This window comes from Scyliorhinus canicula, chromosome 20 (genome assembly GCF_902713615.1).
Source record: "Scyliorhinus canicula chromosome 20, sScyCan1.1, whole genome shotgun sequence".
NCBI classification, from domain to species: domain Eukaryota; kingdom Metazoa; phylum Chordata; class Chondrichthyes; order Carcharhiniformes; family Scyliorhinidae; genus Scyliorhinus; species Scyliorhinus canicula.
Window position 1 is genome coordinate 5,985,338 of NC_052165.1, and position 22,264 is coordinate 6,007,601.

Here is a 22,264-nt window from a genome sequence, read left to right on the forward strand (position 1 = left end):
TTCGCTGTCAATAATTCCCTGACTAATGGTCGGAAACTTAATTTTATCAGCAACTCCATCTAGTGGCTTGGCCATGGAAGTTACTGCTTCTACCATCCAGTTAGCTGCTAACATTTAAAGAGAAATATCAACATCATATTTCAACCAACTCCGTCACTAGATTTCACATTTTTAAACAAAAACGCTGGTCTGGATTCTCCGTTTCATCGGTTAATGGCTCAAACGGAGAATCACAAACCCTCGCCGATTCCCGGGACCGGTGAGGGACCAGCAGCGGTGCCGGGTGAAACCCCCGGTCCCTGGGCCAAAACGGTCAGAGAATGGCTGCCGCGCATGCGCAGTGCGACGACTTTCAGTGGTCGCACCGTACAACATGACGCCGGCCGTGCGTGGACCTGACCCACCATCCACAACCCCACAGCCCACCCCCGGCCACCCCCCCAGCAATCCCCTCACCCTCCCCCCCCCCCCCCCCGGCTAGCGGCACCGATCCCGACCGAGTGTGGTGGCGCTGGACACAGTCCGCAGCCGCCACGCCGAGTTCCTGATCGCTCAGACCACACATCAACCGCGCAGTCGGGAACTCAGCCCATCGGGGGCGGAGCATCGCAGGATGGCCTTCTGATGACACGCCAATACCGTTACAACAGGGCACACCATACAACGCGATCATGCCACTTCCATAGTGGGGGAGCATTGCTGACCAGCATCAAACAGGCCCCGGCCCCAATTTGGGTGCTGGAGCCCATTCTCTGCTCGATTGCCAATTGAGATATCGGCGTCAGGCATTGTGGTAGTCACCACTGATGTATATATTGTATATAGAGGATGTGGGCGTAGGTGTTTTGTGGTAAGGCCCTGTACTACAGGTACGGAGGTAGTTCCCTGCCCACTGGCTCTGCCCAGTAGGTGGAGTATAAATATGTGTGCCCCCAGTACATGAGCCACTTCGCCAGCTGATGTAGGAGGCCACACATCTCAGTGTAATAAAGCCTCGATTGTATCCAACTCTCGCCTTTGTGTAATTAATCGTGCATCAGGCAACAGAGAATCCCGCCCACAAACCTTGTTGTATATACAAGACCGCAAAACAAGCATGATTAACTTAACAATATGGTTTATATTCTAAAACACGTATGGCTGGATTCTCCGATTTCGAGGCTATGTCCGGAGCATGTGTCTTATTATTACGACCAGAAATTCAGCGGCGCCCTCGCTCCGATGCTCCGCCCATTGGGGAGCCAGCAGCCGCGCCACGTAAAACCCCCGGCTTTCCCTGCCGATACGGACAGAGAATTGCCGGGTCTGTGGCCGCCACGTGAGGTTGATGAAACCTCAGACCACAAGTGATCCACGCCTTCGGTAAGTCAGCCCATCGGGTGCGGAGCATCGGGGGAGGGCCTTCAGGTGACAACCTGTGCGGCGTACGCACCGATGAAGCCATTTTGGCGGGGGCGGAGTATGAATGCTGGGCAAGACACCAGGAAAACCACCTGCTTGCGGTTCAATAGTTCTCCAGGATATGTTGCAGGCAGTTAAAGCATTAGCTTAACTTGTTATCTGATTCATAGCAAACCCTCAGCTCTTCACTACATTGTGATATAAACCAAAGTTCTAGAATAGTGGGAATCAATCAAGCAGAATGTCACATACTGCTAAGAACTGTAAATAAGAATGGAATCAACAAAGGTTCAGTAAAACCTAATTTAAATTCAATAGAAACCAGCACATAAGTCCTTTTTTTAGCGTATCTTCACACACATTTTTTCCCCTTGGGGAGTAATGGGGAAGTGGTGCAAAAATTCCTGTGTTGATTATCAACGTTCTTTCCATGGTCGACAAGTCCTGGCGCTAGACTTGAACCCAGAGCTTCTGGTGTAGAGGTAGAGATGCTACCACTGGGCCACAAAACCTCCTCAGACGGTCCACTAAAAATGTTGCAACAGACTTGAATCTTGCAATGATAGGGGTACAGAGAGGGGAAACAGACGCTGTGGAATGGGGATCAAACTCTTCCTCACTACTCTGTTACACCACAGAGTACATTTTCACATCCCATCCGCCATTAGACCCATGGGGACAGGAATCATGCCTGGGTTGTCTTGTTATGCTCTTAGCGTAGCATAAGCTGCTTCCTTGATGTGCACTCTGACAAAGGAAGGTTCAGACATGGAGATAACTTCAACACGTTTATTGAACTATTTACAATTCTCCTACTCGGGTTCGCCACTACTGTTAATCCTTCTATAGCCACTCAGACGGACGAACTAGTCTGCTACAATCCACGTGGTGGGTGTGATGTCGCATAAACCCTGTGTCTGTACTCACTGAGTGTCTCCACTGGAAAGAGGAAGATCATGTGCATTGTGTCCTTTATATATGGGTTGGTGTAATGCCCTCCTGTGGTCATGTCACCTCCGTGTGTATCGTGAATGCCCATTGGTCATGTACTATCTTACTGACCTATTGGTTGAGTGTCTGTGTGTCATGTCTCTGGTGCTCCCTCTAGTGTCTATCTAGTTTGCGTGTAGTTACATTAACCCCTTGTGTATCTACAGTGATGCATATCACCACATGGGTGGCATACCAGGACGGCATGGACACTGCCAGGGATTGGGCCCAGGGTGCACTGCCTTTAAGAGTGGGGTGAGGGGAGGGGGTGCTTAAGAACCCCAAGAGGTAAGGTGGGAAAGATGGCCAGGGTGGGGCAGGGGTTCTGGAGGCCGTGGTGGAGGACCGAGGTGTTGGGGGGGGGGGGGGGGGGGGGGGGGGTGCATTGAAAGATCCGCGAGTCACCTTCCTGCACTAACGAGCTCAGGTAAGTGCGGCCTCACTGGGGTGTTCCCGACTGACACCCAGCCAAACAGCAGAGTCCCGCTAGACAGCAGCACCGCAGGTGTCGAGAAACACTCGGCTTTACGGGCCCAAAACGGGACTTTTTTTTGTGTGTTAAATCACACCCATCTTCCAAAAGATGTTCGATAAAGTGTCACGCAATCGGCTTGCCAACGAAACTGAAGTCCTTTGAACAAGCAGGACAGTGGCAGCAAGGATACAGGTTGGCTGAGTGACAGGACGCTGCGAGTATCATTGAACGGTTGTTTCGCAGACTGGAGGAAGCTTGGCACTGCGCCTCCCCATGGACAGTACGAGAAACGTGAGGCTGGATTCTCTGATCCTGAGTACGCCTTAATAAAGTGTCGTCGCCGTCGTAAACGCCGTTGTGTTTCACGATGGTGTCAACAGGCCCTCAGGAGCAGTGATTCCGAGCCCCTCTGTGGGCCAGCACGGCACTGGAGCGGCCCAGGCCCAGGCCCAGGCCCAGGCCGCTCCACCTGCCGATGCCGGCGTCAAATGGGCGCCGCGGATCTCCGCATGCACAGTGGGCGGTGGCTCCCTTCTCTGCCCCGGCCCCGACACCTGGCCTAACTCTGGCCTTCTCCTCCTGAGGTGGTCAAGATGTTTCCGCATCGTAAGTCCACACGTCTTCACCCTAGTAAGAGCCCAGCCTGGTCTGCTGTACCACTGTTCCTGGAATCCATCGGGCACCGTCCCCAAAGTTTCGGGCACCGTGACCCCCGGTGCAAAATTCCTAGTCCGCGACCACCCACCTTGGCTTTCCATCCGTAATTTCCTGCCAATATCGGGGAACGCAAGGCTGGGACGGGTCCTTGGCCTCCGGCCCATCAGCAGTTCCGTCGGTCACGGCATTGCGGCTGGTCCAACAGCTAAACAAAAATCGCTTGTGCGTCTCAATGGATCCTGTGGTCTATTTCCTCATCCTTCTCTTGAAGGTCTGCACCGCTTGGTGGGCCAGCCCATTCGGGGAAGGGTGATGCGGGGCTTCGGGGAAGGGTCAGATGGGGCTTCGAGGAAGGGTGAGATGGGGCTTCGGGGAAGGGTGATATGGGGCTTCGGGGAAGGGTGATATGGGGCTTCGGGGAAGGGTGATATGGGGCTTCGGGGAAGGGTGATATGGGGCTTCGGGGAAGGGTGATATGGGGCTTCGGGGAAGGGTGATATGGGGCTTCGGGGAAGGGTGATATGGGGCTTCGGGGAAGGGTGATATGGGGCTTCGGGGAAGGGTGAAATGGGGCTTCGGGGAAGGGTCAGATGGGGCTTCGGGGAAGGGTGATATGGGGCTTCGGGGAAGGGTGAAATGGGGCTTCGGGGAAGGGTGACATGGGGCTTCGGGGAAGGGTGATATGGGGCTTCGGGGAAGGGTGATATGGGGCTTCGGGGAAGGGTGATATGGGGCTTCGGGGAAGGGTGAAATGGGGCTTCGGGGAAGGGTGACATGGGGCTTCGGGGAAGGGTGACATGGGGCTTCGGGGAAGGGTGATATGGGGCTTCGGGGAAGGGTGATATGGGGCTTCGGGGAAGGGTGAGATGGGGCTTCGGGGAAGGGTGAGATGGGGCTTCGGGGAAGGGTCAGATGGGGCTTCGGGGAAGGGTGAGATGGGGCTTCGGGGAAGGGTGATATGGGGCTTCGGGGAAGGGTGATATGGGGCTTCAGGGAAGGGTGATATGGGGCTTCGGGGAAGGGTGATATGAGGCTTCGGGGAAGGGTGATATGAGGTTCTGCGGATGTGTTACACCCCCTTTGCCTTCATAAATTGTTCGATTTGTCGCTGGTGAACGGAGTGCTGTTGTCTGTCACTAGCATCTCTGGGATGCCATGGGGGCTGAAAGAGTGTCTTAGCTTCTCAACGGTGGCCTTCGACATGGTGAACGACATCTGATGGACTTCCAGCCCCTTGGAAGGGTCTGGCAAAGTCAGCATGCATGCGTTCGTAGAATTACATATTTACAAGTAACTGTCCAATCCCAGCCGGGATGACTCTGCGGAATGGCTCCCACCTGGGCCGATCTTTATGGTACTGAGTTAACCAGCCCACGAGGAGGTCACAAAGGTGATTGATGCAGGTAGGGCAGTGGATGTTGTCTACATGGACTTCCGTAAGGTCTTTGACAAAGTCCCTCATGGCAGTCTGGTACAAAAGGTGAAGTCACACGGGATCAGGGGTGAGCCGGCAAGGTGGATTCACAACTGGCTAGGTCATAGAAGGCAGAGAGTAGCAATGGAAGGGTGCTTCTCCGATTGGAGGGCTGTGACTAGTGGTGTTCTGCAGGATTCAGTGCTGGGACCTTTGCTGTTCGTAGTATATATAAATGATTTGGAGGAAAATATAACTGGTCTGATTAGTAAGTTTACAGACGACAAAGGTTGGTGGAATTGCGGATAGCGATGAGGACTGTCAGAGGGTACAGCAGGATTTAGATCGTTTGGAGACTTGGGCGGAGAGATGGCAGATGGAGTTTAATCCGAACAAATGTGAAGTATTGCATTTTGGAAGGTCTAATGCAGGTAGGGAATATACAGAGAATGGTAGAACCCTCAAGAGTATTGACAGTCAAAGAGATCTAGGTGTATAGGTCCATAGGTCACTGAAAGGGGTAACACAGGTGGAAATGGTAGTCAAGAAGGCATACGGTATGCTTGCCTTCATTGGCCGGGGCATTGAGTATAAAAATTGGCAAGTCATGTTGCAGCTGTATAGAACCTTAGTTAGGCCACACTTGGAGTATAGTGTTCAATTCTGGTCGCCACACTATTGGAAGGATGTGGAAGCTTTCAGAGGGTGCAGAAGAGATTTACCAGGATGTTGCCTGGTATGGAGGGCATTAGCAATGAGGAGAGGTTGAATAAACTCGGTTGAGGGGCGATGTGATAGAGGTCTACAAAATGATGAGGGGCATAGACAGAGTGGATATTCAGATACTTTTTCCCAGGGTGGAGGGGTCAATTACTAGGGGACATAGGTTTAAGGTGTGAGGGGCAAGGTTTAGAGGAGATGTGCGAGGTAAGTTTTTTTACACAGAGGGTAGTGGGTGCCTGGAACTCGCTGCCGGAGGAGGTGGTGGAAGCAGGAACGATTGTGACGTTTAAGGGGCATCTTGACAAATACACGAATAGGATGGGAATAGATGGATACGGACCCCGGAAGAGTAGAAAATTTTCATTTCGACGGGCAGCATGGTCGGCGCGGGCTTGGAGGGCCGAAGGGCCTGTTCCTGTGCTGTACTTTTCTTTGTTCTTTGTTCTATGAGGCTCATGGGGAGATTAATCGGGGGGTCTCTGTCGGTCTCGTGGGGATTATAACAGGGTGAGGGAAATGGTGGGTCAGGGAGGAAAATCAAGAGGTGAATTATTACACCATCTGTAAATTATACTCCATACCAGATTGGGGGGGGGTGATGATGAGGTGGGATTTAATCAGGCAGGGCTGTGCCATCACCCTGGGTGGTTTCAGCGGCGCCAGTCACCACAGTGACAGATTCTCCTTTGACTTTCCCCCCTCTCAGTTAGCATTCCTCTCTCTCTGCCACCCCCTCTAAGTTAATTCAGGCACTTTCCAGCTCCGAACATTTCAACGATAGTCCCATCTAAATACTTTCGCTAGCTATCAGATGGAATGTTGAAGTCGGGCTGGATCCTGGGGATAGGAATTCAGAAGAATGTAGCCATGTTTAATCGCCGATGGCCCCGACACAGAACTGAGATAGGTCGCCGAGACCAGAGTAATGTTTGTAGCTTTTCCCTGTATATTGTGTAATGATAATCAAATGCTTACGGTCTATTCCCTTCACCCAGTACCTTTCGTGTTGCCGCCTCGCAGGCAGTTAAATGCAACATTCTGTGAAATAGGAGTGTAATCCCAAATTGGAAGGAAGGTTGTCCATTAAGCAGATTGCGTGCCTGGGAATTTGCAGGTTTCCTCCGTCAGGTGAACTGTGGGGACTTTGAACCATTTGTTGTTTTTTTCGCAGTGTTTCAATTTTGATGTCCGCCAACTGCACTGGCCCGAATACATTGAAAATTATTGCATAGGAACGAAGAAATATGTGCTGAATGAAGACATGTCTGGACTTCCTGCAGCAAGACAGCACCTCAAGAAGTGAGTCCAGGCGCCTTCACCCTCTGCTCTGCCTTTCTCTTGCAAAACTTAATAATAATAATCGCGTATTGTCACAAGTAGGCTTGAAAAGCCCCTAGTCGCCACATTCCGGCGGCTGTTCGGTTGGCCGGTACGGGAATTGAACCCGCGCTGCTGGCCTTGTTCTGCATCACACGCCAGCTGTTTAGTCCTCTGTGCTAAACCAGCTCCTTGTTTGGGAGGAAAAGGAAACTTTTCAAGTAAACAGCATCAATAATAACTCGCCACCACATCCTCCACACTTCAGCTACCCTCTCGTATTTGATCCAGGCATCCAGAGATCAGAACATGGGCTGGATTCAGCTTCCGTCCCACAGGAAGAATGTTGGGACAATGTGGTGTGTTGTCAGCTGATGACAAAATAGCCCTGGGTCATCATTCAGTGATTCTTCACATGTAATCCATAACTTCTGGGTTCCCCAGCCTTGCATTTAGTGATGGGCCCGGTTTAGCTCAGTTGGCTGGACAACTGGGTTTGTGATGCAAAGCAAGGCCAGCAACGAGGGTTCGATTCCCGTACCGGCTGAGGTTATTCGTGAAGGCCCCGCCTTCTCAACCTTGACCCTCGCCTGAGGTGTTGTGACCCTCAGGTTAAATTACCACCAGTCAGTTCTCCCCCTCAAAGGGGAAGGCAGCCTGTGGCCATCCGGGTACATGGCGACTTTATCTTTTTACCCATGATCCGCTGGGAATCCTTCTAGGACGTTCCCACCTGAGAGTTTACCCAGATATTACCCAGAAGCGCTGTCTTCCTCTGAACAATTACGTTGGGCCGGGAATCATCCGACAGAAGCGATTTAAATGACTAACTTTGGAAGGTCCCGCCAGTTTTACACTCTGAAAGTGTTAGAGGGAAAAAACGCTTCCAACTCCAGAGTAACTATTTAAACACCCACTTCCCTCCTCCCATACTGAACCCACTCCCTCACAGACTCACCTCACACCCTCCCTCATCCCGGACCGGAACCTGTAAAGAGGGAATGACTTACCTCCCTGCGTCCCGGTCACCCTGGGGGTGCGTTTCACTGCTCCTGACTCACCCAGCCTGGGTGAGGAATGCTGGGTGAACATTGCCACTCTGCGGAACTCCTGGGCAACGAAGGGATCCTTCTCACCCACCGTTCCCAAACCTGTCCATTTTACAATAACGCAAGTCCTTATTCTCACGGTTACGTTATTTTTATTGCATCTTCCTGCAATTTGCCCGCAGATTTCTTCATCCACCTCCCTCTTGTTTTAGCCGGCACCCAGTCGCGATGTAGCTGCTCGATCTTTCCTGAATTTTAAAAATATTCAACCAAATGTGTTACCCCCGCATCCCCCTCCCGTGCTAAAATAATTTATTTGATTAATGCTGCCATACCTCTCTTATTTGTCCTTCTGTATCTTTCCTGAATACTGTGGATTCAGGAATGGTAAGTAAAAGCCTCTCTTCCTTTGAGCCAGATCTTTGTTATTCCCATAGGGAAGAATTAAATGCTCCCCCTGGAGGTGGACTGGAAGGTGGCAAACGAGTGGGGGGGAGTGTGGGGGGGTTTGCGGAGCCGAGTAATGGGATAGGAAAGTGCAGGATGGAGATCCCAATGCCTTCCTCGGTTTGTCCCAATAAGTCTGCGGTAGCGAAGGGTAGCTACAGCTCCGAGTGCTGTCAAAGGTGTTGGAGAGCGGCGTACCTCTGGTTGGCCGGCAGTCCTCAGAGGCTGGACTGTGACCTCCGCAACGTGCAGTCCAGCGGGAAATTGCCCCTACTAGAGAAATACAGCACAGAATAGGCCCTTCGGCCCACGATGTTGTGCAGAACTTTTGTCCCAGGTTAATCATAGAATTTTGGACAATAAGGGCAATTTATCATGGCCAATCCACCCAACCTGCACATCTTTGGACTGTGGGAGGAAACCGGAGCACCCGGAGGAAACCCACGCACACACGGGGAGGATGTGCAGACTCCGCACAGAGACCCAAGCCGGAATCGAACCTGGGACCCTGGAGCTGTGAAGCAATTGTGCTATCCACAATGCTACCGTGCTGCCCTTAAGAAGAAATTAATTTACACTCCATTATTCTACCGTAATCCATGTACCTATCCAATAGCCGCTTGAATGTACTGTTGGGGCTTAACCCTGGCACGGCTCCTGGAAATGGCCGCAGCGGAGTCACCACCAGCTATCTAGTTGCTGGACGGGACCCAGCACAGCAACTAATAGATTTCATGCCTACCTCCATACAGCTACTTGTACCTGCGATCACCAAGCCGATTTTCCATGCCCCTTACGTTCACGCTTCCTGCGCTCCAAAGCTCTGTGCATCTTCTCTCGTGCTTTGTCCCGCCCCTGGCCAATTCTGTTTCAGCCTTCCCTCACATCACAAATTAACCTCACTGTGAGGCCGTTGGCCCCACCCCTGCTGTGACGAAGCCTGACCAACTCCTCCAGGTCCCTCCTGCCCCACAACTGGCCCCAATGCCACAGGACTTCACCAACTCTGCAGACATCCATTGACCTGTTTTACCCCATTTCCCCAATGCTCACTGGCGCGTGGACCTGGAGCAATCCAGCGATTGCTACCTTTGAGGTCCTGATTTTTAACGACCTCTTTACCCTTTTCCTCCATTCAAAGTTTGAGGGAAACATTTGAAGCCCTCTGTGATTGCTTCCCAAATGGACCAGGACTTCCAGCTGATCTCCCACCCATCTCAAAGTGTTGGGAATACTTCCATGGAGATCCTGCCACCTGGGAGGTGACACAAGCCTGGTGTCTTTCAGCATCTGACTATTGAATCCCCTATCGCCGTGCATTTGAAAAGAACAAAAGTCAGGTTTATGCTTTAGGGGTAGATGTCTCGCCAGAACTGTAATCCAAACCATGGAGAGAAATGTTAAATGGAGGGTCAGTGCAGATGGACACTGCTGGCTGCATTCACACTGGGGAAGAAAGTTTATCTGCCAGGGAATGGCGCAGTTGGGCACAAGGGTGGCAACTTAATGTGTGGCAATGAAACTTTGAAATTGAATTCAAAAAGACTGGGCCGGATTCTCTGAGCCCAGTCTGGCCGGGCCGGAGAATCGCCGCGAATCGTGCCACGCTGCCCGCGTCGGCACGCGAATCGGCACCATTGGCTCCGGTCAGGGCCGCTCTACAGGCCTCCCCCCCCCCCGATTCTCCGCCCGGGATGGGCCGAGCGGCCGTACCAAGCCGTTCTAACCTGGTCTAACCCGGCAGGACCTCAGTGTGGAAGGATCCGGGGGCGGCCTGTGGGGGGGGGGGGGGGGGGGGGGGGGGGGGGGGCAAGGGGGGGGGGTCCGACCCCGGGGGGGGGGGGAGCCTCTGCTGTGGCCTGGCCCATGATCGGGGCCCACCAATCGGCGGGCTGGCCTCTCGGGCTGGGGGGCCTCCTTTGTTCTGTGCTGGTCCCTGTAGCCCTACGCCATGTTGTGTCGGGGCCGGCGCAGAGAAGGGAGACGCCGCGCACGCGCAGAAATCGCGCTGGTCCCACTGCGCATGCGCGGACCTGCGGCCCCGATCTGACACTAGGATCAGCAGCTGGAGCGGTGTGGGTCACCCCAGTGCCATGATGGCCCCCTGTCGGGGTCAGAATTGCTCCTCCTGAGGCCATGTTGACGCCGTCAGGAAAAGCAACGGCGTTTACGACGCCGTCAACACTTAGCCTCAGGATCAGAGAATCCCGCCCCCTATTCTTAAGGAGCAAAGAATCCTGAGTCATTTTGCCTCAGGTGTCACCTTACAGTTAACCTCACGCACGCTACATGCAGTGACGGCATCTCCAGGAACTGACCCATTTTAAAGAAGGGCTCAAGGATATCAGAGGAACTGTTGCAGAGTGTGTCGCAATTTGTGCCTGTCAAACTTTTTTCAATAAAATAATTTAGTTACCTGAATTGTGGATAATTTACAAAATGCAAAGAGATGTCCTGTGCACGTACTTTACAATCCCAGCACAGCGTGAAAAGCGCACTGACCTCTGGAACCTTTCCTCTCTTCACAGGCTACGAAACATCCGCTTTGCCTTCAACACCATTCTCCTCGTCGTCCTCTGGCGAGTTTTCATTGCTCGATCACAAATGGCTCGCCACATCTGGTACTTTGTGGTGAGCCTGTGCTACAAATTCCTGTCCTACTTCAGGGCATCCAGTACTCTCCGGTACTGAGGTCTGCCCCGCGGGGCACACTGCAAATTGAGGAACCTCAGTTTGCTCCAAACGACAAGCAATCCTTCAGGAATACCCCTGTCCCAAAAAAAGGCCTCAAGACTTCGCAAGCCACTGTAAGGAAAGTGATACGACTCTGCATTCCAACATAATCCAACTACACACTGCCAATGTTATAATAAAGAAAAATAATATTTTCACGCCAAGCATATGCTGGTGTGATGCTCTGGTTTTCTAGCACTACCACCTTGATCAGATTGACAACGTAAAGAGTTTTTCAATGTCTGTATTTCTACACACTGTCTTGCAATACCCTGGCTTGATTTTACAGGAAATTACTGGAATGGATTGTCAAGTACAAATTGTCTCTCCTGCGCCATTATATTTTGGATGCAGGGCCTTATTCAGGAAAGGAACCTGCACAGTGTATATAACTGGCAGTCCCCGTGCATTCAAGGCTGGTTTTGTAAGCAGTTATCTTTGTGAATAGGGCCCATTGTACAGTTAATGTAAGAGGAAAGTAACTTTCCGGCAATAACACGATAACGTTCCACTTCTTGGTGCTAAAATGGCAAATGATAGCTTAACAAACATTGCTGGGTGTTTTACACTTGTAAAATGTATATAAAAGTTGACACTTGACCAAAATTTCTGAATTTGTTTCTAATATTTTGCCGAAAGTCACCTTTTCCCCTCCCCCTCCCCAAGTTTGCCGACCTGCGACCTTGGCAGGAGACCTTGGCACCAACACACCACATTTTTATGACAACAGAATAAAACTAACTGAGACGTGAGACTCACTCTGCTCTGCTTTGTGCCTGACCCAGAATCAATAGAGAAAGGTATTCAAGGTTTTATCATGAACCCAAGGCGTTTCCTGATCAGGTAGGTGGGGGGCGGGGAGGGGGGGGGGGGGGAACGTTTGTTGTGTGTGATGATCATTGTAGAGACTGATAACTTTAAAAAATAAACGCAAACTTCCGGTTAATAGCCAAAAGGATGGCATGACAAGATTTGATGTTTTAAGACATTTACTGTAAAAGCACTATTGACTAAACATTGTTTGTAGGTAACTTGCACTTTCAAATGCAGAGCAGACCTTTTAACACAATCATAAAAATCCACTATCGCTGATGTGTTACTGTCCTTTAAGTAGACATTTAATTTCCTGAGAATCAATCCAGAAAATGGTACTGAACTCCTGGGAGTTTACCTCCGGACTTTTTCTCTCACAGCCTGGATACTTTTCAATCCAGACCTGTCTTTCATGGTGCAAGTTTCCCTGGAGACTTCTCCCCCTGGCCAAAGCTAGGTAAATTATCCAGCCTCATTTTAACTCTTCAATAACTTGGCCTTTCCATTCCATGCAAGAGTTCCCACCTGCATTCCTGAGCAGTGAACCGCAGGGACTTTCAGCCTCTAGCTGTCCTTCCTTTCGCCTGGACCCTGGCAGATTAACCTGTCTGTGATAATCAGTGATATTTTAGGAAAGCTTAATCTGATATTATAATGGTTTCCTTTGTGCACTCCCCATCTCAAAGCCTATCACCAGGCAAAGTGAATCACATGGACATTGTATCCAGGTAGAGATGCTGATAGCTATTCTTGAGACCTTGACTCCCAACTTGAAAGTCAATGGACAGTTAAAAATACAATTGTTTACAGCCCAACATTCTTAATGCTTTTCTGGGACTTTGGAGAATGAGCCCACCTACTGTTATCTCACGGACTGCTGCCATTGCCTCCAAATGTAAACATCTTGCACCATCTGCCCGGAAAGCAATCTGAACAAAGAACAATACAGCACAGGAACAGGCCCTTCGGCCCTCCAAGCCTGTACCGGTCATGATACCAAACTTTGCCAAAACCCTTGGCACTTCCTGGTGCTGTATCCCTCTTTACCCATCCTATCCATGTGTTTGTCAAGGTGCCTTTTGAAAGCCGTTAATATGTCTGTTTCTAAAACCTTCCCTGGCATCGCATTCCAGGCACTCACCACCCTCTGCGTAAAAAACCTGCCTCACACATCTCCTCTAAACTTTGCCCCATGGACCTTAAACCTATGCCCCCTGGTGACTGACCCCTCCACCTTGGGAAAGAGTGCCTGCCCATCCACTCTATCCATGCCCCTCATAATCTTGTAGACCTCTATGAGGTCACCCCTCAACCTCCGTCTATCTAATGAAAACAGTCGGAGTCTATTCAGCCTCCACATAGCTAACACCCTCCAGACCAGGGAACATCCTGGTAAACCTCCTCTGCATCCTCTTCAAAACCTCCACATCCTTCTGGTAGTGTGTTGACCAGAATGGTGCGCAATATTCCAAGTGCGGCCTTACCAAAGTTCTTCACAACTGTAGAATGACTTGCCAGTTTTTATACTCGATGCCCCATCCAATGAAGACAAGCATTCCGTCTGCTTTCTTTACTCCCTTGTCCACTTGTGTTGCCACCTTCAAAGATATGTATGCCCAGTTCTCTCTGACTTTCTATATTCCTAAGTGTTTTGCCATTTACAGTATATTTCCCCTCTGTGTGAGACCTAACAAAATGCATTACCTCACATTTGTCCAGATTAAACTCCATTTGCCATTTCCCTGCCCATATCTCCAACCTATCTATATCCTGCTGTATCCTCTGACAATCCTCAACACTATCTGCCACTCCACCAGCCTTGGTGACATCTGCAAATTTACTAATCAGGCCAGCTACACTTTCCTCCAAATCATTTATGTACACCACAAACAACAGAGGCCCCACAGATCCCTTTGGTCACAACCTTCCACTAGTCACAACCTTCCATTCAGAAACACACCTTTCTACTGACACCCTTTGCCTTCTGTGACCGAGCCAGTTCTGCATCCAATTTACCACATCACCTCTCATCCCGTGTGACTTCACCTTTTGTACCAGTCTGCTATCCCTTTAATCTCTAACAATTAAACCGCCCAGTCTTGTTGTCAGGCAAACTCCACAACGGGTCACACGAACCCCCTTTATTCCACATTAATGACACAGTCACAAAACATAATCTTATAAATCCCATAATTGTAACACATGTAGAGCAACTGGAAATCAGTACCAGATGTGGTAATGTTATTGCTTCCAACACAAATGGTAAAAGCTTAAATATTGCTTTTGATATTTGTAAGAATAATATTGACTTCTTCCTATTATGCGCAGGCTTTGCTTTTGCAGTGTTTCTTGCTCCCCAAGTGAACTATGGTAAACTTTGCTCACTGCAGTAGAGACGCAGTCGCTTTAATTTAAGCAAGGTGAGGCAACAGAAATTGAATTGTCGTTATAGTTCCCGAGAGAAACGACCCACATGTACTGTTGCTGCGACACAGTCAGTTCCTCAAGAGGCAAATGCATGGCAATTAATTGCAGTGGAAGATGATGCAAGTCACCAATTAAGTATTCATAAGACTGTGTTGTGCAGCCAATAAAATGTAATTGTGCACACATTGTTCACGCTTCAGCAGGCAAACATTAATAATGTTAACTACGTTTTGCCCATAACCTTGCTCGAGGGAAGGGTTCTTCTTCCTATATATCTGCAGTAGGATTTGGGGATCGTTTTATAATTTCACATTTTGAAGTGTAAGATTTCCACGTTCTCAATACATTGCCCGGTGCGAATCTTACTTCTGCCATTTCTCCTGAATGATGCCAAGCATACAATAGAATTATGTTGCAAACCAAGTTATTTTGCTCCTGACTGTCGAACGCTGCCATGACAGAAGAGAATAAAGTAAGTTTTTTCATTTGAAAAATATTTTGCCCCAGACTTAATTGTGGTGACCTCTCAATGGCCCATATTGCCTGATGGCTCACTTAGACTAATTCAACTTACGTTAAAAATGACTTCATCTGATTGGAGGTCAGCTGATAAAAGTTCAGGAAAATCTGACCATTATTATCCTCAGCGAAAAGCTGTGGAGAGGCAAAGTTACTCACGGGTCAGCAGCATCTGGAAGGCAGTTTGTTCAAATCAAAATTGGCCACTCACAGTTCAGAGGTTTCGAGAATGGTGAGTGTATGAAATGGAAATAGAACTCTCTGGAGTTAAACCTGGGATTGCTGGATTCTGACATGACATGCAAAAATGAGCAAGAAGCGAAAAATCAGCAGGCAAGTTGGATTGGATTTGGATTTGTTTATTGTCCCGTGTACCGAGGTACAGTGAAAAGTATTTTTCTGCGAACAGCTCAACAGATCATTAAGTACATGAAAAGAAAAGGAAATAAAAGAATATACATAATAGGGCAACACAAGGTACACAATGTAACTACATAACATCAGCATCAGGTGAAGCATACAGGGTGTAGTGTTAATGAGGTCAGTCCATAAGAGAGTTGTTTAGGAGTCTGGTGACAGTGGGGAAGAAGCTGTTTTTGAGTCTGTTCATGCATGTTCTTGGACTTTTGTATCTCCGGCCCGATGGAAGAATTTATTCTGTTTTTCATTGTCTCAAAGGGGTTTGAGGTTTTTATTTTGTGTGGGTTAGGGGGAAAGATTGTTCTCTTTTGTTTTAGGTCAACACTTAACAATTGTTTCAAGGACCGCTGGTTAGACTACTCAATGCCCAGTGCTACGAGACAGCATGCATACGATCCAGACTCCTCGCTTTTCCACGTGGTGTTCTGTGCTTATTTACGCCGTTTTATGTTTACGTTTCAGACGGGTGTCATCCAAACATGTCTCTTGCATGCCATCCAAAATGTGGCGACAGATGGGCCTCGGATGTCAATCGGGTGAACAAATCCCCGCAAATTTCCTCTGCTGGCTTTCATCATGGGTTTAGTCAAATTTCGCACCCGCTGATCTGAAACTGCTTTAAAATTTGAAGAACCGCCACAGCTTTGAGGATGCGATTGCATAACTGCACCCCTGTGATCAGCGAATATCAGGCAAAATTTTACACAAGGTCGCAGAGGTTTCAAGGAAAGTTTTAAAGGGGCAGAGAGAGGTGGACAGGTTTAGGGATAAAATTCCATAGCTTAAAACCTAAATCTGAATGCATGGCTGCCGTTGGTGTGACAAAGAAAATTAGGGGTATACAGGTATACAAGTAAAAAGAAGGAACAGAGGAATAGGGCTTGTGGGGTGGTTTGATTGAGAGGGAACTACATCTTTATTACAGGTGTACTGGTCAATATCTTGGTTCCAACTCCCCAACAAGACTTGAAAGAAAGCATCAATTCCTCCAATACGTCGAACCATCTCAGCACATGTGGGGCTGGTTTAGCACGCTGGGCTAAATCGCTGGCTTTTAAAGCAGACCAAGGCAGGCCAGCAGCACGGTTCGATTCCCGTACCAGCCTCCCCAAACAGGTGCTGGAATGTGGCGACTAGGGGCTTGTCACAGTAACTTCATTTGAAGTCTACTTGTGACAATAAGCGATTTTCATTTCATTTAAACCTCATCTTAAAAAAGCTAGAGGACTGAATCAGAGTACCCCACACGCTCTCTTCCCTGCCTTCTGGACCTCTCTATTTATCTTATAAATGACATTTTTAATTGGTTTCCCCATTTCCCTTTGGACACTTTCACAGAACGCTTCAAGAATTCTCGACTCTACACAATACCCTTGTGATCCAATTACTTAATTGGAGAATGCTTGAGTACAATATATCGGGTACTGTGTCTTCACCTTTCCACCTATATGCATGCACAGAAAAACCCGAATATAATGGCAATAGCATCGAGCAGGATATCTGTGAGTAAACAGCAAGGTTAATTTGCGAAGGGGTTCCCTTCGGAAGTAATCATTAAGGCTGAAACCCTGACGTGCTACTGGTAGCGTACAGTTCAGCATGTTTGTATTCAATTGATGCGTGCAGTATTTTAATAATATCATTAACCTGTTTAAAATAACTAGGTTAATGACTGCTAAAATAGTCCGAAGAAGAATTTGATGTAAACCCGTTAGCCAGTGTGTTAAAAGTAGTGCACAAGAAACTTTTAACTCCTTGAGCCACTATTTCCAAGTGACATCTGAGCCAAACCTATCTGTGTCTAATTATTAAGTCGTTTTCTCGCTTTCCCACTCAAGTTACACCAGACCCTCAGCAAATCTCACCAATGTGTCAATAGCAAATTAATTTCAATTTGCATCACATTTTGGAAGGAAGGAGAGCGAGGCCACACCTGGATTGGACACAGAGTTTAAAATGGGACAGAGCTGACAAGAGATCTGAGGCACTGATATGTAAATCACTCAAAGTAGCCATTTTTTTAAAAATCAGGCCGTTTACAAAGCAACCAAAATAAGGGCTCATTCCTGCGGAGCGAGAACTGAAAAGCAGCAAAGTTGCCCCGAGTTCTCCGGCCATTGCGATTCATCCTCCCCAGCAGTAGTGCAGCCTCGCTCGCAGGTTTCCCGTGCTGTGGGGTGGCTTCAATGGGAAATCCCATTGAAAAACGGCGGGAAGACAGAATCCCGCCGCCGGCGAACGGCGCGCCGCTGGGAATCAGACGGCTGGTGGACCAGAGAATCCAGCCCGTTATGTCAAACATATTAAACCTTGGTTAGACCACATTTAGAGCACTGTGCGCAGTTCTGGTCTCCACGTTATGGGAAGGATATGGAGGCACGAGAGAAGGTGCAAAATGATTCACCAGGATGATACCAGAACTGCGAGAATAAATTTACGAGGAGAAGCTAAACAAGGCTGTGGCTCTTTTTTTTAAAATCTAGATAAAAGGTTGAGGGATCATTCAATGGATATCTATCAGAAGTACGGAAGCTGGGCAAAGAGAAGACATCTCCACTTGTGGAGGAGATCCAAACTAGGACCAATAAATGTAAGATAGTTAGCGATAGATCCAAAAGGGAATTCAGGAGAAAGTCCTGCAATAAGAAATATTGGCTTTTCACAGTAACTTCATTGAAGCCTACTTGTGACAATAAACAATTATTATTATTATATTATTAAGAAATAAGAACAAACCATGGCCTAACAGCCCCCGAGCCTGCTACACTATTCAACAAGATCGTGGTGTTATGGGCCAGGGTTTAGAGAACCCCAAAGTGTATCATGGAGTTCACCTGACCCACAGCTTTTAATAGATTGTGGTATGGGGAGCACACAGCCCACTCTACAGGTGTGGTACAGCAGAAATGGAAAAGTATTTTTTAAAGCAAAACACAGTTTATTCTATGAACTCAAGCTAACCTTTTTAAAACATACAGTGAACATCTTAGCAACCATTAATTCAAATACAACCCCCAAAGAATACAAATTAAGTAATCCTTGAAACTGGCCTTTTAACATCCATAAGACCTAAAAATTAACTTTTAACAGAAGCACATCAGGTTAAAGTCACTACTAAGAGCAGTTATTAGTTTTAAATCACCATAGGATTGATTTACAGTCTTTAGATTACAGAGAGAGACTCCAATACACCTTCTGGCTGTGACTGCAGCTATCCAGCTCTGAAAACGAAACTAAAACACACCCTGCAGCAAAAAGCCTAAAACGAAAGTAAAAAGCTGATGGACAGCCCAGCACCACCCATGCTTTGACATCACTGCAGTAGTAAACACCCATTTCTTAAAAGTACTCTCACTACCCATATTTATATACACACCCATTTCTAAATACCCATTTCTTAAAGGTACTTTCACATGACAATGGTTAATCTTCTACCTCAACTTCATTTTACTGTCCTATCCTCATTTTCCCCAATTCCCTCAATGCCCAAAAGATACCTGCCTCAAATTTAAATATATTTGACTGAGAATCAACTACTCTGCAAAGTCCTGAATGACTATGACCTATTCTAGTCACACAGCCAAGTGAATCAGCAGTCCAAAGATGAACAGGCCATGCTAAATTGCCCCTTAGTGTTCAAAGATGTGCAGGTTAGATGGGGTTACAGGGATAGGGTGGGGGAGTTGCACTAGGTAGGGTGCGCTTTGGATGGTCAGTGCAGACTTGATGGGCTGAATTGCCTCCTTCTGCACTGTAAGGATTCCATGATTCTATCTCGGCATCTACCCTATCCAGTCCTCGATAAATGTCATACCCAGAGTCAAGGGCTATCCAGGGTTGGATAAGGAAGAAAATGGAGGCTTAAGGCAGATACTGAGGGCTCAAAACAGTGGAGACTGAGGAGGAATATAGAAAGTGCAGGGGGTTGCGTAAGAAAGAAATTAGGAGAGCGGAGAGGCGGACATGAAAAAGTACTGGCGGGTAATATAAAGAAAAATCCAAATGTTCTTTTTAAGTTTTTAAGAGCTGGAAGCCGACCAGGGTAAGGGTAGAGCCCATTAGAGACCAACGAGGCAATTTGTGGAATCAGAAGATATAGGTGATGCTTTAATGGAGTACTTAGATTGGATTTAGTTTATTGTCACGTGTACCGAGGTACAGTGAAAAGTATTTTTCTGCAAGCAGATCATTAAACATGAAAAGAAAAGGAAATAAAAGCAGATACATAATAGGTCAACACAAGGTACACAATGTAACTACATAACACCGGCATCGGGTGAAGCATACAGGGTGTAGTGTTAATGAGGTCAGTCCATAAGGGGTTTGTTTATGCATCTGTGTTCACTATGGGGAAGGATGATGTGGGGATAGAAATCAGGGAGGTGCATTGTGATTTATTTGAACAACTTAACATTGCGAGGGAGAAGCTATTAACAGTTTTAACTAAAAGTGGATAAACCCATGGGGCCAGATGAGTTGTGTCCCAGACTGCTGCGGGAGGCAAGGGAGGAGATTCCAGGGGCTCCCACAAAGATTTTTGAATCGTCTCTGGCCAAAAGAGGTGTGAAGAGGACTGCAGGACAGCTAATGTGGTGCCATTATTCAAGAAGGGAAGTAGGGACAAACCAGGAAACTACAGGCCAGTGAGTCTAACTTCAGCGGTAGGGAAACTACTGGCAAAACGTCCAAGGGATAGGATTAATCTCCGCTTGGAGAGGTGAGGATTAATCAAGGATAGTCAGCATCGCTTTCTCAAAGGGAGATCATATCTTACAAATTTGATTGAATGTTTTGAGGAGGTGACTAGGTATGCAGACGAGGGTAGTGCAGTTGATGTAGTCTACATGGACTGGGAGGCAGATGAAGAAGGTAAGAGCCCATGCGATCCAGGGAAATTTGGCAAACTGGATCCAAAACTGGCTAAGTGATGGTTGAAGTTGTTTTGTGACTGTAGACTATGTCCAGTGGTGTTCCTCGGGGATCGGTGCTGGATCCCTTGTTGCTTGTGGCGTACATTAATGACCTGGACGTGAATGTGGGGGTGTGTGATAAGGAAGTTCGCAGATGACAATAAAATTGGTGGTGTGGTAAATAGTGAGGAGCAAGGTCTTAGATTACAGGACAATATAGACAGGCTGGTTGGATGGGTAGGAGAGTACCAAATGGAATTTAACCATGAAAAGTGTGAGGTAATGCATTAGGGAGGACTAACAAGGCAAGGGAATATGCAATGAATGGTTGGACCCTAGGAAGTGCAGAGGATCAAAGAGACCTTGTTGTACAGATTCATAGATCTCTGAAGAGAGCAGGTCAAGTAGATAAGGTGGTTAAGAAGGTCAACATGATTCTTGATTAGCCGATGCACAGAATATAAGAGCAGGGAGGTTATCCTGGAGCTGTATAAAATGCTGGTTAGACCCCAGCTGGAGTACTGTGTGCAGTTCTGGTCACCACACTATGGAAAGGAAGTGATTGCTCTGGAGGGTGCAGAGGAGATTGAGCTGGATCAATTCAGCTATCAAGCGAGACTGGAAAGCCTGGGGTTGTTTTCCCTGGAGCAGAGGATGCTGAGGGGAGACCTGATTGAAGCGTCGAGAATGATGAGGGATTTTGATAGGGTGGATAGGAAGGCATTTTTGCCCTTGGTGGAGAGGTCAATAACCAGGGGGCACAGATTTACGGTAATGGGCAGGAGGTTTAGAGAGGATGTGAGGAAAAGGTTCATCACCCGGGGGGTGGTGGGAGTCTGAAAAGGTGGTAGAGGTGGAAACCTTACAACTTTTAAGAAGCATTTAGATGCATACAAGGCTACGACCAAGTTCTGGAAAATGAGATTAGAATAGTTCGGTGTTTGATGGTCGGCACGGACGCAATGGGCTGAAGGGCCTCTTTCCGTGCTGTAAACACTCTATAGCCGGGATTCTCCGAGTGTTAAATCACCTAAGCCCCAGTGAAAACATTGCTTGATTGACAGGTCTGGCTCCGACCTCTGCTTTCAATTGCACAATGTTTATTTACGCAAGGTTAAGAGGTTTCAAGTGGTTGCACTTTCAGCTATTGCCATTTTAAAGGGTTTGGACAATTGACATTTTTATTCAACTTTTTTACCATAATGGGAAGTTGTGAATGAATGATTTCTAAAAAAATGTTTAATGCTTTCAATTGTCATTATAGGGTTCATTGGTTTTATACAGTATATAGTGGGTCAATGGGCATGGAAGTAATATAGCTTGGTATGGGTCCATGGAGGACCATAGCTTAGCATAGGGGACATGAGGGGCAATGTGCTAAGTGGAAAGGCATACCGTGGCATGAGGGGCCATAGGGATTATTTGAGGAGTACTTGGGGGGGGGGGGGACAGAGGGATGGCAGAGGAACATGAGGAGGATCATTCAAACTTACGTTACCAGTTACCAGTGGCATACCACAGGGATCAGTTTTGGGTCCTCTGCTGTTTGTGATTTCCATTAATGACTTGCATGAGGGAGTTGAAGGGTGGGTCAGTCAATTTGCAGACGATACGAAGATTGGTGGAGTTGTGGATAGTGAGGAGGGCTGTTGTCGGCTGCAAAGAGACATAGATAGGATGCAGAGCTGGGCTGAGAAGTGGCAGATGGAGTTTAACCCTGAAAAGTGTGAGGTTGTCCATTTTGGAAGGACAAAAATGAAAGCGGAATACAGGGTTAACGGTAGGGTTCTTGGCAATGTGGAGGAGCAGAGAGATCTTGGGGTCTATGTTCATAGATCTTTGAAAGTTGCCACTCAAGTGGATAGAGCTGTGAAGAAGGCCTATGGTGTGCTTGCGTTCATTAACAGAGGGATTGAATTTAAGAACCATGAGGTGATGATGCAGCTGTACAAAACCTTGGTACGGCCAC

The 22,264-nt window shown here is 47.9% G+C and overlaps 1 protein-coding gene across 4 annotated transcripts in view; it reads left to right on the plus strand.

Annotated features, from left to right (window-relative positions):
• Positions 1 to 11,812, plus strand: part of si:dkey-97m3.1 (fatty acyl-CoA reductase 1) — a 242,214-nt gene extending 230,402 nt beyond the window's left edge. For all 4 annotated transcript variants that reach the window (XM_038780543.1, XM_038780546.1, XM_038780545.1 and 1 more), the window contains 2 exons: positions 6,832 to 6,959; positions 11,002 to 11,812. In XM_038780543.1, coding sequence (XP_038636471.1) covers positions 6,832 to 6,959; positions 11,002 to 11,164 — 291 coding nt within the window. In that variant the 3' untranslated portion in view covers positions 11,165 to 11,812. The remainder of the gene's footprint in view (positions 1 to 6,831; positions 6,960 to 11,001) is intronic.
• The last annotated feature ends 10,452 nt before the right edge of the window (positions 11,813 to 22,264 follow it).